General features: G+C 34.7%; 1 protein-coding gene across 3 annotated transcripts in view; it reads right to left on the bottom strand.

Annotated features, from left to right (window-relative positions):
* RASA1 (RAS p21 protein activator 1) overlaps positions 1–16,596 on the bottom strand; it is a 46,552-nt gene that overhangs the window by 15,893 nt on the left and 14,063 nt on the right. For all 3 annotated transcript variants that reach the window (XM_059873699.1, XM_059873697.1, XM_059873698.1), the window contains 9 exons: positions 15,909–16,026; positions 15,011–15,042; positions 13,484–13,536; positions 12,708–12,858; positions 9,663–9,741; positions 6,585–6,705; positions 4,362–4,518; positions 2,715–2,802; positions 517–594 (listed from right to left, as the gene is read on the bottom strand). In XM_059873699.1, the coding sequence (XP_059729682.1) occupies positions 517–594; positions 2,715–2,802; positions 4,362–4,518; positions 6,585–6,705; positions 9,663–9,741; positions 12,708–12,858; positions 13,484–13,536; positions 15,011–15,042; positions 15,909–16,026 (877 nt within the window). The remainder of the gene's footprint in view (positions 1–516; positions 595–2,714; positions 2,803–4,361; positions 4,519–6,584; positions 6,706–9,662; positions 9,742–12,707; positions 12,859–13,483; positions 13,537–15,010; positions 15,043–15,908; positions 16,027–16,596) is intronic.

The raw sequence follows: 16,596 nt of genomic DNA, 5'->3' as shown, positions 1-16,596 counted from the left end.
ATAACTTTTTATTCACCATTTTATTCCATTCTCTACTGCCTGTAACAAGTAACTACATGCAGTGTTCCTAAGATTAAATCATATCAGAAATTCTTAAAGTATTTCCCTGTTATTCTCCAATCATTACAGACATAGCTATTTAAGACTGATTGCCCTCTCTCTGTGAAGAAATTCTGGCATGTATGGCACTTGCAAGAGGCCAAGAGAAATTTATACACAAGCTTGGCTCAGCATGTATTTGTTACATAAAATGAGTATCATTAGTTAAATAACATGTATTTACATGTAACTAAAATGTAAATAATGGGTATTTAAGTATATGTAATATAATTTTTTTAACATTTTTTGTTGACATGTTTTACATTTCCGATGTAAAAAGCTGCTGACTTCTTTAGACTTTTATTGAGAATTTGCTATGTTGAAAGGAAAAATTCTGAGACTTATTAATATCATTTTGCACAGAGGAGGTAAAATATTCCTCCACATGCACCTCCAACCCCACAATATCAGCTTCACCTGACGCAGACGTTTATTTGATGTTCCTGGACTGGTTTTTCTTAAACTGCAAAACACCTGCAGAGCTTTCATCCAGTCCTAAGAGAGAAGGATGCAGAAGAATGTAATAAAACTAAGACAGATACAGCTTCTTGCAGTGGAACAGACATATCTGCAAAAAGTATCTGTATTTTCACTTTAGCCTGGCAAAACCTAAGTTTTCTGTAATTCCATTGTACAAAAGTCTGAATATTAAAACAAATTTATTATCGTTACTAAGAAAAACTCATAAAGAATTTGCAAATCTGAACCATTTTCTCTTTCTGAATTATCAAGCATTACTAATGGATATACAGTGTGACATCTGCCAATTTTCCAGTGTAGTGACACTACAAGGAATTGCAAATTGTATATAAAATTAAGAAAAAGTTGTTTGCTTCTGAGAAAATTGCATTTAACAAGCCAAACTGGTCTGATTATTCTCTCCAGTAGTCCCATATGGCAGTCATAACACTGTATACTTCAAGCAAAAACTGAACAACTAACAAAGAAATATAAAGCATATATCCAAAATTCTCCAGTTTGTCTTTGGAAAGTGGAAGATGTATTATAGCTTCATTCACGAGTTACTAGTTAATGGTCTCCCAGCCATTAAATCCTGTACATTTCTTGCAAAGCACAAAACTTAGGTTTTGACCAACAGTCTTCTCTTCAGTCAGTATCTCAAAGATCTGCGATCTACTCTCAAAGTACAATTTAACAATGTCATTAAAACCCCCACAACACTTCTTCCATCATTCTTCACAGCATCTTCCACATCTTAAAAATAGAGGAATATCTACTGCATCTATTCTCAGCTTTGTGAGTTAGGCTTCAGCTTTCAAATCCTTCCAAGGAAAAGCTTTCAGCTACACCCCACCAAGTTTCTATTTTTCTATGAAATGTTAGAAAGTAAAGAAAGTTGAGCTTTCTCAGAAGGTAAATATTTGTAAACTTTTCTGACCAAAGCCATATTACAAAGAAATCTGAAACAAATGTGTTCTGTATAAACCCAGTGAACAGCTTGTTAAGCAGTTTCAAAACCAATGTTTTTAAACCATATGTTCAGGAAACAAAACAGGACATTTTACCTTCTACACATTCTCAATTATTTTGCTTTTTAGAAAACAAAATATTTTACAGATATGACAAAAACTAAGAAGCATGGAATTTAATTTATATATTCTCAATTATGATACAGCATACTGTTTCTCAAAGACAATACTGACAGTTGTATGACAAATTCCACTACATTATTCTTATGTCATCTCTCCAACAACAAATTTAACAATTTGCATTAACAATTTTTAACTGGCATTAATTTAAAAAGAAAATCTGTGCTTTCCTTTATATACAGAACACAAAAAATACTATATTTATATAGACTTCATGCTCTGATGAATACAGCCTGTTATGAGTACTCTAAATGGCTTTCATGCCATTCAAACAACATCAAATGCAAAGCTTAACTTCTAATACAACGTATACATCAGAGCTGTGAACTTCCAGAGCTTAAAACTTAAACAAGAACACCGTGTCATTTTAGATACAATCTACTGGTAAAATAATTTCTCAGAAGTAGGCTTCTATGCCACAATTCCTAATCAGTGAACGTAACTGTTTAAGAGAACTAGTAACTAAAGATACCATATAAACCCAGAAAAACTTACACTGTGCACCATCAGGGCCAAAGACTACGTATGATAACCAGTTTATATACACAGCAAATAACTGGAAAAGGCAGTTCAATGCGCTTTGGTCACTGGGCACACATACATGCATTAGCATTTTATTTATTCCACTCTGAAGTAAAACTCTACCTTACTGTGCTGTGTTTTATAGCATGGAAAAGACCGGGAAACTAAATTTTTTCTTCTGAATTGAACTATGTCAAAACACATGTATGCTCTCTAGAAACAGGTAACAGAAAGTAATGGAAGTTCTGCGCATGGGGCCTGCCTGGAATTTGTCAAAACTAAAACCCTGAAGTAAAGGTAATACAGGTATTTTTTCAGCACCAACCTTCCCCTCAGAGATCTGCTACCAGTTCATTTTAAGACCTGCTATATAACCACTAAATATTTGTGATACATTTGCTTCCTGTTTCAGAAGGGCAACATCACTGAACAACACAGGATTAAAAGTTACTTTTTTTACACTTAGCAAATAAAAGCTCTCACCTGTGCTTGTTCTGGAGTTTCACCAGCAAAGTAAAAGATGTAATGCTCTTCACTAAAGTGCTGAACTACTATCTGAAAACAGTTTGGCCTTAAAAATGAAAAAAAAAAACAAACAACAAAAATTAAGTTTAATTAATCTTCACATATTAAGAGACACCTTCACTTGATCTGTGCCAAAACAAAGTTTACACTGAACTAACAGATTTCTCCTTTTGTCTGTAAGGTGTATTGAATAATTGCATCAATGTTTGTTCATCTACATGTTACCATCACAAATGGAAAGAGGAAGACTTCCAACAAGATTTATCAGATCTTCAAAAACTGTATTTTGGTTTTGAATGTACTGGGTCATTTTAAGAAAACTACAGTACATGCAGCCTGCTTCAGAATGGTGTGTAGAAACTGGCATGTATGCTGGCTTACAGTTAAGGCAAAAAAACAGCCATCTCAAAACACTTGTCAACAAGGATTATTCCTAGAGAGTTTAAAAGCAGTGGAAGTTCAGCAATTTTTCACAACCAGTTAATCATACATTAAAGATTTTTCTTTCAGGAAACAGTATTAACCTAAGATATCCCCTATATGAATGTGTCCCACAGCTGTCATAACCAGTAAGATGTGTACTAGATCATACAGGAAACAGAAGTACAACATTCACTGTACCTCTGAGGAAAGGGCAGAGACAGTTTTTTATCTGCTACTTGCAGTGCAGGAGGAACTCTGTCTCAATTGCAGTTCCTCATTAACAGCTTCCTAAGCTGATGCAACCATGCATGTCCTCCTACACACCACAGCTCTCAAGTACCACCTAGTACCCAACTTTGCTCCAACCCACAACACAGGGTTTCTTAAAAGCGGTTTAAGAGAAAGAAACAGAATGTTTATGATTACAATTATACCAAAGCTTCATGCCTAATTGTCAATTACATAGGAACATTTCAGCATTTTTTAAAATAGTCTTTATCTATATCTGTGCTCCTCATTCCAGTAGTTAGTTTTTTCAAAACTATTATGAAGATTTAAAAACCCACAGAGCAGATTTAAAAACAGCAAAGCATCAGTCTTTGTAGATCAAGAAATGCCACTAATGTTAAACGTTTGTCTCTATTTTTTTCACAAAGTAACTAGAAGTTGTCTATACAAAATTTTTCAATTAATATTAAGATCTGTAGGATAGCCATAATTTCTAATTTCTTTCACTTATTATATAAGTAAATATAGTGATTTCTTCTATAAAATTCTATAAAATACAGGCCAGTGGAGTTCTAACTACCAATGAAAAAACACATAAACTCTCTTCTTAATTTCTAGTGATATCTAAAATACTTCTGATTCTCAACTTTCTTGCTGATAATCACATCCCCTGTGGTCAGCATATTTTGAATATCAAAATATTACAGTAAGATTTGATGTGTAAGTAACTCCGAGTATAGTAATTGTGCAAAAACAATCTTTGAGGATATTTACTTATATGAACTAGTATACTACAAACAAATACTTGTTTTTAAATAGAAAAGCAGCTACAGACTTCTAACGAAGTTAGCTTTCAAATACCTACCAAAATAACGTAGAACTTTTAGAATTTACCAAAATTCCTTATCTTATTAACTCTTGGTGCAATAGGATTAAAAAAACCCAATGTCCTACCTGCCAAATAAACTGTCATGTACTCCATAGACAGAACACACACTAAGGTCTATTAGTCCTTTGGGTTTTGTGGCTCGTTTTTCACTTTCAAAATAAATAAGCTGGGCATCATTTCCCTCTAATATAAAGTACAAGTTTTTCCATCTCTTTCCTTTACCTGCACAAGAATCAAGCAAATGGTTACAATACTGTCCAAAACAACATGTAAACTTTGTAAATTAAAAAACAGAAGAGGGCAGTAAAGCTTATGTCAAATTCCAAAGAGAAGAACAATGTAGAGATTATCACACTTGAGTTACATTATCAGTATACACATTCAATTTTATACAACATGTGACTAAAACCAAATCCTCTTCACAGATGCAGGTAGAGTTGCAGAAGAGTCTTCAAACATCCTCAATGCTTTCAACAGCATTACGAAAGTGCATATGAGCTGCCCCAAAAATGATCTCCTCTCAGTGTTATGCCTGTATCTATACAGATTGCAAATAGCAACAATGTGGACCCCATTCATTAGATTTTTTTTAAAGAAATGGATTCTTGACATTGGAAAGTTACTCCTAAACTCTGACCATTGACTGCATTACAATACCTTAAAACACATAGCTGAAGAACAGAAATGGAAATATTTTATATGCAAACTTAAATCAGAATCAACCCACAAGCACACCTGTATGTAAGAATTTGGCTGGTCCCACTTGCTGCAGAGAAAGGTTCTTTGAATTACAGTGGATTAGGAGCATTCTGCAACAAATTAATGCTTAAATCAGAGTACCATTTAGAAAAAACTTTCAGCCTTTATTTTACACTTTAATCATCATAAATCCACTGGGGCCTCAATAAACTAGCAGCAAAATTGTTTTCAAAATACAAATGTAACACTCATTTATTACACTATGACTCCTAGATGGAAGAGTGATTTTATTGTATTTAGTCCATATACACAATGTGCATCTCTCTACGAGAGAGTACTCCAATTTACCTCTTTTAACCTAATTTTTCCAAGTCATTCCCATTTCAATCCTTACTCCATGACATCTCTCTACACCTCTCAGAATAAACCTTCTCAAAAAATTAGATGCTTCCCTTATTCTGTTCAGAAGGTATAGTTTGGGGTGGTTTGGGGTTTTTTAATGTCTCTTGTATTAGGCTATATGTAAACTCATACCTTCTTTCTTGCATTTGGTCACTATCCAGATTACCACCTGTAACTTATCCTTCTTGTCATTTGCAGAAATCTTGTTATTGATACCGTTTTTCTGCGTCCATTAATGCTGATTTTTCCAAAAAGTAGAAATATAACACTCGGCAAGGGACCAGCTTCCTCAAAACTTCAAAGACTTGTTCAATGGAAATTCTTCAGGGTAATACTGAAGGTTACACTGAAATAAGTCAAGCTGTCAGCTTTTAATGTGCTTATTGTATGTTATGCTGTGTCAGCATTAGAACCCTAAAAAGTCACTATATCCTTTGTATGGCAGACTGTGCATTTTAAATTTAGGATTGAAAACATACAACCTGACTTGGAATAACAAAATTAAACCAGCTGTTCTCTGCAGTGAATGTACAGATTTACACTATTCTAGCTCTCTAAAACCTCTATCAGCTAGAACTTAGTGAGTTCAATATTAAGTACAAGCACTTTATGAAAATACATTTCATTTCATGATTCTGAACGCTACCTTTGACAAGGATGCCTACTTTTTGTGCCGTGCTGATTTTTTCAGAACTGCCAACCTAAATTTTCATGCTGCATGTAATTTCATCACACTGTTCTATTAATCTACAACCTAAGGAAAGAGATCTTTCACACTCCTTACATGCCTTCTAGAACCTTTTGCCCACTTCAATTTTGCTCTTTCTAGTACCACTAAATTAATTAAATTCAGCTAGGAGGTGCTGATCTCTGCTCTCTAGTGACCAACAAAAGGGCACAAGGAAATGGAACAAAATTGATGCAGAGAAATTTCAGATTAGACCTTAGGAAAAAATTCTTCACTGAGGAGGTGGCTGGTCCTTAGAACACGGTATGCAGGAAATGCTCACAGCCCGTCAGGGTTTAAGGAGTGTGTAGATAATGCTCTTAGTCATGTGGTTCAGTTTTCAGTGGACCTGCACATGATCTTTATGACTCCCGTCCAATTTAAGATACTGTATGATTCTATGATCCTTATCGGCTTTTTCTCTTCCTCTAAAAAAGTAATAGAGGCAAACATAACTCACTTTTTTTCAGAAGATAACCTTTTTTGACAATATTTTTATAAAAAGCATCCTTTGTTTTCCGACGAATCGTATTGTAGATTTCTTTTCCGTCCAATGTATCATTAAGCACTTGTTCTTGGTGCTAAAAAACATGTCAGAAAAACATACTTTAAGCTCAGAAATTGCCATTAAAAATGTATCCTATGAAGCTGTGATCAGGATCATCTTACTGAATGCTACCTAACTCATTATTAGAGAACTATTGTTCTCTCATGCACTTTACTAAAGCATTCATTTTTCACACAATAGACATGCTAGAAATGTACTATAACTCCTTCCATATTTCCCAAACTGAAAGAAAATAGGTTTCAATACAGACCATCTTCTACAAAGTAAGTCTTTTCCATGTAAAAACAAAACACATGATGTTTCACTGTGATTTCAGTGTGTTAAAATTTATGCCAGTCTTTGAAGATTTATCTAGCTTCCAACTGTCTTCTACCAAAGCTCACAGGCCTGACATACCATGGATAAATGCTGAAGCAACAAAAATAGAGCAGATCATAATTAAAACTGACTCAAAGTGGCACAGTCCCTCAAAAATCTCATTAGAACTCACATATTGTAACTGAGCAGAATTCAGGACAAGTGAAGAAAGGAAGAAACAGGAAAGAGAAAAAAGATAAATTCACACCAAAAATGGTAGTATCTAGAAATGCAATTAATAAATATGACCAAAATCCAAGCAAGGTCTGACCTTACTAAGTAAGCTGATGAACAAAAGTTCTTTAGCCATAAGAAAAAACAACAAAAGCAAGACTACAAAGTAGTAAGGACATCGCTGAGATGAAAAGAGACATATGAACTGGTTCTTATATAATATTCTACTTTTCTTCCTATGCATATATCTGTAATAATTATGATTTTGATCAAAACAACAGCAAGATGAAAAATAATTTGGTAATACTAATAGGAATTACAGGACCTGCAATGGAAGCTATATCCATATCTTATGAAATGATAACGTGACATAACATGATTATCTATCAAGAAAATGTCTTTAACATAAGTGCACAAGGAGTAGTGCACAAAAGAAGGCATCTAGTGACAAATACTTTTAAATAGTAAATAGCTTATCAGAGACAGGAATTCCATCAGATTGATCCTAAAATGATGCAAAACTTTTGAATTATTTTTCCCCCTCAAGAACACAAAGCATAGTGCTACATGGGAAGGAAGTGAAGCTGAACATTAAGTGCACCACTGAGCACTAAATTTTCAAATAAAGTCACAAGTGTATCTGGCTAGGTTAAAAGAATCTGAAGTACTCTCACATGGAAAATGAGTTAATAAAATGAGTTCATTAACAGAGAAACTGTAACTTTCATGTATGTGAAAGGCTCAAATGAAGACTTATTGCCATTATTAATGAAGAATAATGAAGAATGTTAGTAATTAAGTTTTCCAAGGAGCAGTCTCAGAACTCCTGTTTGCATTATGACCCAAGAACATTACTGAGCACAAGGTTATAGGAGGAAACAATGGGGAAGAATCAAGGACACAACAAAAGTAGCAGTATAGGAAAGATTGCAATAACAAGGAATGTTTCTCTTAGTGAAACAAAGCAGTTACACCTGTTGATACTTGCAGAAAATGAGATGTGAACAGCTGAGTCACTCACTGGAGGACTGGGCTGCGAACTGTTGGCTATGGTAACATACTGGTCTCACAAGGATGGACTTAACTTCTGTCATGGCAGCCCCTAAGGTGCTGAGTTTTGATTTTGTGACCGTAACGGTACTGGTAACATACGCGTTCTGGCTTTTGGTGACCAGTACCTGCATGGCCTCAAGACTCTCCATTTCCCACTCTGCCCCCTTCCACAGTGAGGTGGCTTGCTGGACAATATGCTGGGAACAGAGATAGCCAGGACAGATGATGCCAATTTATCTGAGGGATATTCCCTGTCATGTAACACCAGGATTAGCAATAAGCATGTGGGCACAGGGAGGTCTCAGAGAGCATCTGGGCATTAGTCTACTTGTGAGAGGTGATGAGTGTTTGCCTTTGTATCATCCCTTCCTTTGCTTATAAAACAGTATCTATCTCAACCCAGGAATTTTTTTGCTTTTGCCCTATTCCACAAGAATAGGTAATGAGCAAACAAAGGTGCATGTCCTTAGCAGCTCACCTGGGTCAACCCACTACAGAAAATTACATGTATATTTGTTAAGTGCTTTCCAGAGGGAAAGGGAATTATGCATAACATGGTTCTACTCTAAATTGTTCTGGTACATGTTCAAGAAAGGCGAGTTCACACCAAAACTAATAACAGCAAGACAACTATGAAAACATCACAAAGAGACAGGATCAGCTTCTGTGTGCTTAGCTTGGTGAACAGAAGAAATGCTCCCGGTATTAATAAAACAGATGTCATAAAGGGGTATGAACTGACTGCAACTCTCTTTAGGGAGGACAAGAAGAGCAAATTTCTGATTTCCACTGAAACAGGAAAGCTTGAGCACAGCAGCTTGGGCACAGAAAAATAAAAGAATAGGTACGTAAATTTTATAACTATCTATAAGCTCAAGAAAAGCTAAATGATGTGGTATGCTTACTACTGGTGATCTCTTGGAATCAATTTCTGCTATAGGGCAAGTGAGCTTCAGAACAAGGGCTGCAGTCCCAGCCCTGCAATCACTCCTGAAGCTTTTCGGGGTGTACAGGTTCCCTGTGACAGGAGAAAAACCCCAGACACAGAAGAGAGAAAGGCAGACTGGTTCCCCTTAATATGGCACTAAATCAAAGCATGAGCCCAGGAACTAGGGGCGCAGAGTTGAGGTCGAACACTTCACAGCACAGACAGAACTTCCCATACTTTCTGTTGCCTACAAGCCATTCTTCAGTAAGCGTATGTATTTGAAGATAAAACAAAAGAAACAGATGAGCTGAAAACAACTGAAACTGTTGATGACTGACTACTGGAGATGATGCTGTTTAACTACCACTGGTATCTCTGCTATAATTTAGTTCATAAATTGGTTTGATAGAGATTCAGTCTGTGACTTCAAAATCAAAGGCTCAGAGATTAAATCCTACCTGCATTGGAACAGGATCTTTTAAGTAATATCCTTCAACGATCTGCTCTTTTCTGTAGTGCTCAATGATGTCAGCAATACTGTTCCAATAAGAAAAAGAATACTGAAATGTTAAACACATAAATTTTTCCACCGTTTGAGAATCTGCTTTTCCATAAATCCACAGAAAACGTTCCCTCAAAGTTTTAATAAAATCAAGTGTTAATCATCATAATCTTATTTGAAAGGAATGAGGATTAAATAATATACTGAAGTCAAGAAAGTTCACAAAACTTTATTCAGAATGGATTAATCCTAAACTCTGCAAAATATTTTAATGACTTGTTTAAAATGTCAAACAAGGACACTGCACTTTTCACATTCAGGTAGTACATGCGCATTACCCGCTTTCCAAATAGGCTGAAAAATTGCTATTTCATTGGCAATAATTTTCCAAGTGCTAGAGTAATTAGCTAAGTGGAATGGGACATACTCTGAGTCAAGTTCAATCCCTTTCTAGGAGGACAGGAATAAAAACCAGAAAAGGTTGGTAGCAGATTACAGGCTTACACAGATTACGACTGGACGTCGCTGAGCTATCCTTTTAAATACTCATGTCAGTAGCACTCCTCTACAGGGATGCAGTCATTCTAGTCATCAGATTCAGACTGCAATTGCACTTGGAAGACTCAGAAGAGAAGTAGTGACAGATACAAGCTGAAATTCAAGACATTTAAGTTGCTCTAATTTATTTTTGCATTACTGAAATTTACACTGTAATAAAGAACAGCAACAGAGACATCAACAGAAACTAATCATTTACATGCAAATATCCATCTAGAAAAAGAGCTACGTAATAAAATAGATAAAAGTATACTCAGTGTGACTTCTCAGTTCATGAATACTCAGCTGTGTGTGCAAATATACAAATAAGGCACGTGTGCAACGCAGGAACAATAGCTGATACTGTAAAAAATTGTCAAAGACTTCTAAATAAAGCTCTATCAAGGTATCTTGGTTGGCTTTTCTATTTCATTCTGAAGCTATAAACTAGGCAAACTTGATAAAATTACCTTCCCATGAGTATTTTTATTTTTCACATACATAAAATGAGATTAATGTTTCTTTCAGTTTTAATGAAATCAAGTAATTAATTTCAATTTTTACTGAGATGCTGTCTGCATATGCTGTTTTCTACCTAAGAATTTCAACTGTGTCACACTACAAAAAACAGTGACTCAGTCATTACATTTCACAGTTTGAATAGCTACTAAAAACATTTTCTAATCAATCAAACAGCATTATATGAATTTTCTCACTCATCAAATCAGGAATACCTTGACCTTCAATGCAGCATCTGCTTTCTTGTTAAAAATAACATTAGGAGTTCCTCAATGTAAGGAGCAGGTGCCTGCAAAATTTCTGCAATTTTGTAACATGGGCCGAAGAATAAAGTCAGTTGTATTTAAAAACTCCTTCTGTAGTTAAGAGTAACTTTTAGACTAGAACTCCAAGCCTCGATGGAGTACCTAAGGGCTGCGTTCATTATATGTTTGAAACTTCCAGCAAATTTACCAACCTTATACACACAGAAATTTGAACTGATTATCACCTTAAGAGTACAGTGGTAATTCTCCCAAACATACAACAAAAACAAAGATTTTCTTTGACACTAAGGAAGATCTCTGGAAAACTATGTACCAAAACACTAAAAGAAATTCTTAAAGCACTTTGTCATAATTTATTGTTGCTTAACTTTAAAATTTTGTTTTCTGTTTGGCTGCATAGAATCTCTTTCAGACAAATGTAATCTACAAACAAAGCGAATCCAGTACTATTATAAAGTAATCTCCAGCAATAACAAGCTAGTATCTTTCTGAAAGTGTACTGTTTAATGCTACAAACCCATTCGAGACTAATAAGAGTTCCGCTAACTTGATAATTAATTTGACATCACCAAGGGTGGGGGGCTCCTGGTCTATGATCCTCCTACTAAGCCATGCAACTAGAAAGTGGCATTTACCTTCATGAAAGGCTGATCCCTGCAGCTAGCCTAGTTTTCAGTAAGGATGGCTGGAGGCCACTGATTAATGAAGAAGGTACTCAAGCAGCCTGGGTGTGAAATGGGCATAGGTTCATAAGGATCCAATTATTTAGCCTCACAGCATCATGTGAGTGAAGTCATATGAAAAAGTCCACTGAACTTAGTTAAGAAGACCATGACAATTTCTCAGACATAGCTGCTAAATCTCTACTCACTCAGAAGTGACAGAAATTCTCTATTAGGGTAAGAATGCCCTTGTTCTAGGTGAGCAGGACTGGAAAAATGCTGATTTTTTTAAGGCAGGCAATGACCTCTGTTTAAGCGGGAAGGTGAGTTTTGACTACTGAAAATTCTTCCAGATACAACAACTCTAAAAAAATACTGTCAAAGATGGAGGTGTACTGATAGTTTCTCCCAGAAAAGGGGAAAGACCTCATTATTTCTTTTTCTGTTTTGTACAAATTACTATTTTTTTGCACCAATTGCAAAAGAAATGCATCTTAAGTTTGTTCACTGTAAATGAACTTATCAATATTTCTGCTCCAAGTACCATGCACATATTTCAATGTAATTTAGTAATTTTTTCAACAACTAAGGCATTTTCCCCCCTTCTTGTAAATACCCATTATTTGAAAACTCTATTGATTGTTTCAGATAAAATTAGCATTTTTATTTTCCCCTTTTCAAACAGACAAGAACGCATGTAGAAGCTTCCAAGCTGCGTCAAATAGAGTAATCTCCTAATTACAGATACTCAATTTATGGATCCACATGATCCATTCAAACCACAATTTACAGAGTGAAGCAACAGGTTGGCAGAACAACTTGTTTCAAGAAAAACAAGTTACACTTAGGTTTTAAGCTGTAAGAATCTGCTCAGTTAGAAGTAACTACTATGGAAATTAGAGAAAATATTCAGCATAAAGGAAACAACAGTCTTAAAATCATACTAGTAAATACTTATCAGGTGCAAGTTAATGCAAGCACAAAATATGCATTATTCCTTCTACCACAAGAACTCACCTATTATAGTATCTGCCTCCCATCATAAACTGATTGTTTGATGTTGGACATATTTTAAAACGCTGAATATTTTCACTGGTCCGGAAATAAAGTGAATAATCACCAGGAGTATTATCTGAAGGCCTCACAAGAAAACTGCACACCTGACCAACTGAAAAGACATCATAACAGTGTTATTTTTCTTAGTGATATATGTAAACCCTTAAAAAATCTATTTCTACATAAGAGAAGAAGAACTGTACACTTGAAGAGATACAAAACCTATAAAGGTAAATTCCAGTAGTGATCTCAAACTAAAAGAACTAGTGCTAAACCACCAAAATTAATGAAAAATTGTTCAGCTGCAGCCTGCAACCTAGCCACATCTTTGCCACCTCTTTAAAACACCATACAAAAAAAGTTTGACAACATTTTCAAATCTCTGTGCCAGTATTTAAAGTGGAGTATTAAACAATATGGGTCAGAAGTACTGTTTTCATTTAAAGAAATACTTGCTTTATGAAAGCGAAATAATTGATTACAAATATAACAATTTAAAAATTAATTAAATCAAAAATTATTAGATTAACTGTACTCGAGATCATACTCAGTACTGATAGCCATGAAAGTTTTCATCTAATGTAGTATTCTACTGAGGTAGCACCCAGAGGGATTGGAGAATCTAAAACACTCATTTGTGTTCAGACATAAAAGGAAGTTTTGCCATAGTTTAATACTAACAGGATCACTTTGTGCCATTTCACTATCACTGTATTTCACATTAGAAATACATATACCTGTCATCAGCAAATTGTAAGCTTCTTGTTTGGAGATCTTCCCATGGAACCATCTTAACAAAGATGAAGAGAAAAATTAGAAAGCAAGACTACCAGCTCTCTTTTTTGGTTATGCTGACATCCAAGGCTCTGGCACTGATGAATTAATCTCTATTTTAAAAGAGCCAATATATACAGATGAGACAATCAATGTCCATACTACTTAATGATTCCCTCCTCCCAACAACATAACTAATAGGTATATAACACTAATAGGTATATAAATAACACTAACACTAATAGGTATATAAATAAATTACTTCAATAAAACACTTCGAGCTGATGTTCAAATACAAGTGAGTTCAGAGATTGATATGAATTGTCCAAAAAGTAGATCATTTGATAGGCATTATTTGAAGTCATACAGCAATGTACTAGAACCATGTGATCTGAAGCTCAAACAAGAAGTTATGCACAGAAAACATCAAACACAAATTTGCCAGAACTGTGGAAATAAAATCTAGCTTTGTTAGATTAATGAATATAAACTGCTTTGATCTCACACCTTGTACTTTCCAAAAGTCTTGTCTCAGAGTAGTACCACACAAAAGTTCACAGCCTCTGCCTAGTTTTGGCATGATAATTACCACTATTAAGAAAAGCTTGACATGCTACAACTTAATAATCTGTATTTAAAGGAATGCTAAAGATACAGTGCTTTTATTAAAAAAGACCCCAATTTCTGGCTTTCTTTCTATATACCTTCAGATACCAATATGGATTCCTTTGAAAGGTAAACAACAGCTGAAAGACACAATCAAAGCTCCACATATCCCCTACAAGCTACTTTCCAAATATGAAATTTCCACATTTGAAAACATCCATACTGCCAAATTGACTAGCAGAACACAGTAAACCAAACAGACCACTAAAATGACTCCTTCTGCCACCAGCCTCTTGGAAAGTGGGAAACAGCCAAAAACCAGGAAGCACAAATATCACAAACAAATGAGGACATCAGCTAAGTCATCAAGGCACTAGACATTTTTCGCAATTATCTGCCACTCATCTTCACTTGTGAATACAGACTGACATATCAACACACTTCTGATTCTAAGTTGAATTTTTAAAATTTTTTTAAGTATTTAAGCAAATAGGAAACTTACAGTCTTGTGACTTTTTCTTCAAACTTTAAGCATTATAAGAATCACAGAATTGTACAAACACAGAATCCTTTGCATTGGAAAATACCATTAAGATCATCATGTCCAATCCTTAACATAGCACTGCCAAGGCCATCACTAAACCAAGGTCCCCAAGTGCCACATCTACACACCTTCTAAATCCCTCCAGAGATGGTAATTCTACCAAAAGTCCGTTACAGGACTTTTTCACATTAATTATCCCTGCATCTGCAGGAGCAAGTATATAAAGAAGTCTTGAGATTAAAAAATAAATCTCTTTGGTCACTTTCTCAAAAACTTAGAAATCTCACAGTGGAACTTGCCAGTTATGATTGCTTTCAAAAAACAAAACAAAAATCCTTACATTTTGCCTTCATGGGGATCTTCTTCTCTTCCCTATGAGAAAATTAACATATCAAGTGAATGACAACAGTACAACTCAATCAAAAAAAAAAAAAAGTCATAAGTTTAGATCTTCTGTAGGAAAAAAATTACATTTAGACATCTGAGGCTTTTTTTACCTAAAAGACTTACTGCAGCTCTATGAAAAGGTTTCCTCTTCATTTATTAGGTGAAAATTCAGCAAGAAATGTTATTTCTGATGATTACTTCATTCATGATCCAAATCATTTAGAGGTGGTAACTTTTTAGAAAGTTTCAACCTTCTCAGCCTTCCTAACGTTATATTACAACTGACCTATCAGTCTACAGTTCAACAGTCTAGTGCTGTCACTTCAGCTTAGCTATTCACATCCTGACACAGGTCATCTATGAGAAGCATCTCAAGTAACACTGCTACTGGCCAAACATACATACTGTGTAAGAAGATATTATAAAAGAATGTTTTTTTCCTTTTTTTTCTTCTCACCAATAAATTTTTAACCCAAATTTCATCCTAGAATAAAGAGAAAGACCTACCACAATGCAAAATTACATTCTGTTGAGTTAGTGAACACTTCATGGTAATTGCAAGAAAGAAATGCAATTGAATGATTCTTCACCAGGACAGAGGATTTTAGGGAAATTGCCTAGTAAATTTACAGTACCATTTCATTATCTTTGGACAACACATGAATCAACATTTTTTGATAATAAACTATACTTACAGGATTTAGTTTTTTTAGAACTACTAGATGAATTTATGAGGTTCAGAAAAGCACATAATTAGAAAACAGGCAATTAAATGTCACTAGTTTTTGTTCAGTATTATTTCATTAAAAAATCCCATTCATTTAAGAAATTTGAATACAAAAATTACTTACCACTTCTTCTACCAGGTCTTCCACAATAAGACCTTGTTCATCTGTCCGTAGGTTTGTAACCCACATCCAGCCATCTTCCAATTCATTATGGACAATAAACATGTCTCCTTTAAGGAAACTGAGGAGGGTTACAGCAAGATTTAAATCAGAGATACAATCATAATATAACGTTTAATGAACACAATGAATTCTTGAGTATAATTTCCATAAAATATTTGGGAAAACTTATTGGTAAAAAATGCAGGGACTGATATTCCAAACACGTGTATTTTTCCTCATAGTTAAGTGGCTACTATATACAAGTTTTCATACTTTTGATTTATGTTTAGTATCTAATAAATACTTCAGTTCAGTCAACTTCAAAGTGTGCTAATGTACAAAACAAAAATAACACAGCAATATTAAAATACAGTAATATTGTTCTTTTATCAAGAGAGATCAAATATGCAATAAGTAAAAGAACCCTTAGCAGTCTATAACAAAATAATACTCCTTTCACTGAAAAATTACCTTGCATAATGTAAGCTACGGAATACCTACTCATTATGTTCTCACATATGAAGACAAGTAATGCAAAGAGAATACAGAGCAGTTACCAGAGATGCCATGCAATTAGCTACAACCATAAGCATTAACATTCAGAATCAGAGAATCATAGAATCAAACAGCTTGGAAATTACTTCTGATA

The sequence above is a fragment of the Haemorhous mexicanus genome, chromosome Z, assembly GCF_027477595.1.
Source record: "Haemorhous mexicanus isolate bHaeMex1 chromosome Z, bHaeMex1.pri, whole genome shotgun sequence".
Lineage (NCBI taxonomy): Eukaryota > Metazoa > Chordata > Aves > Passeriformes > Fringillidae > Haemorhous > Haemorhous mexicanus.
This window is presented reverse-complemented; position numbering and strand designations above follow the sequence as displayed.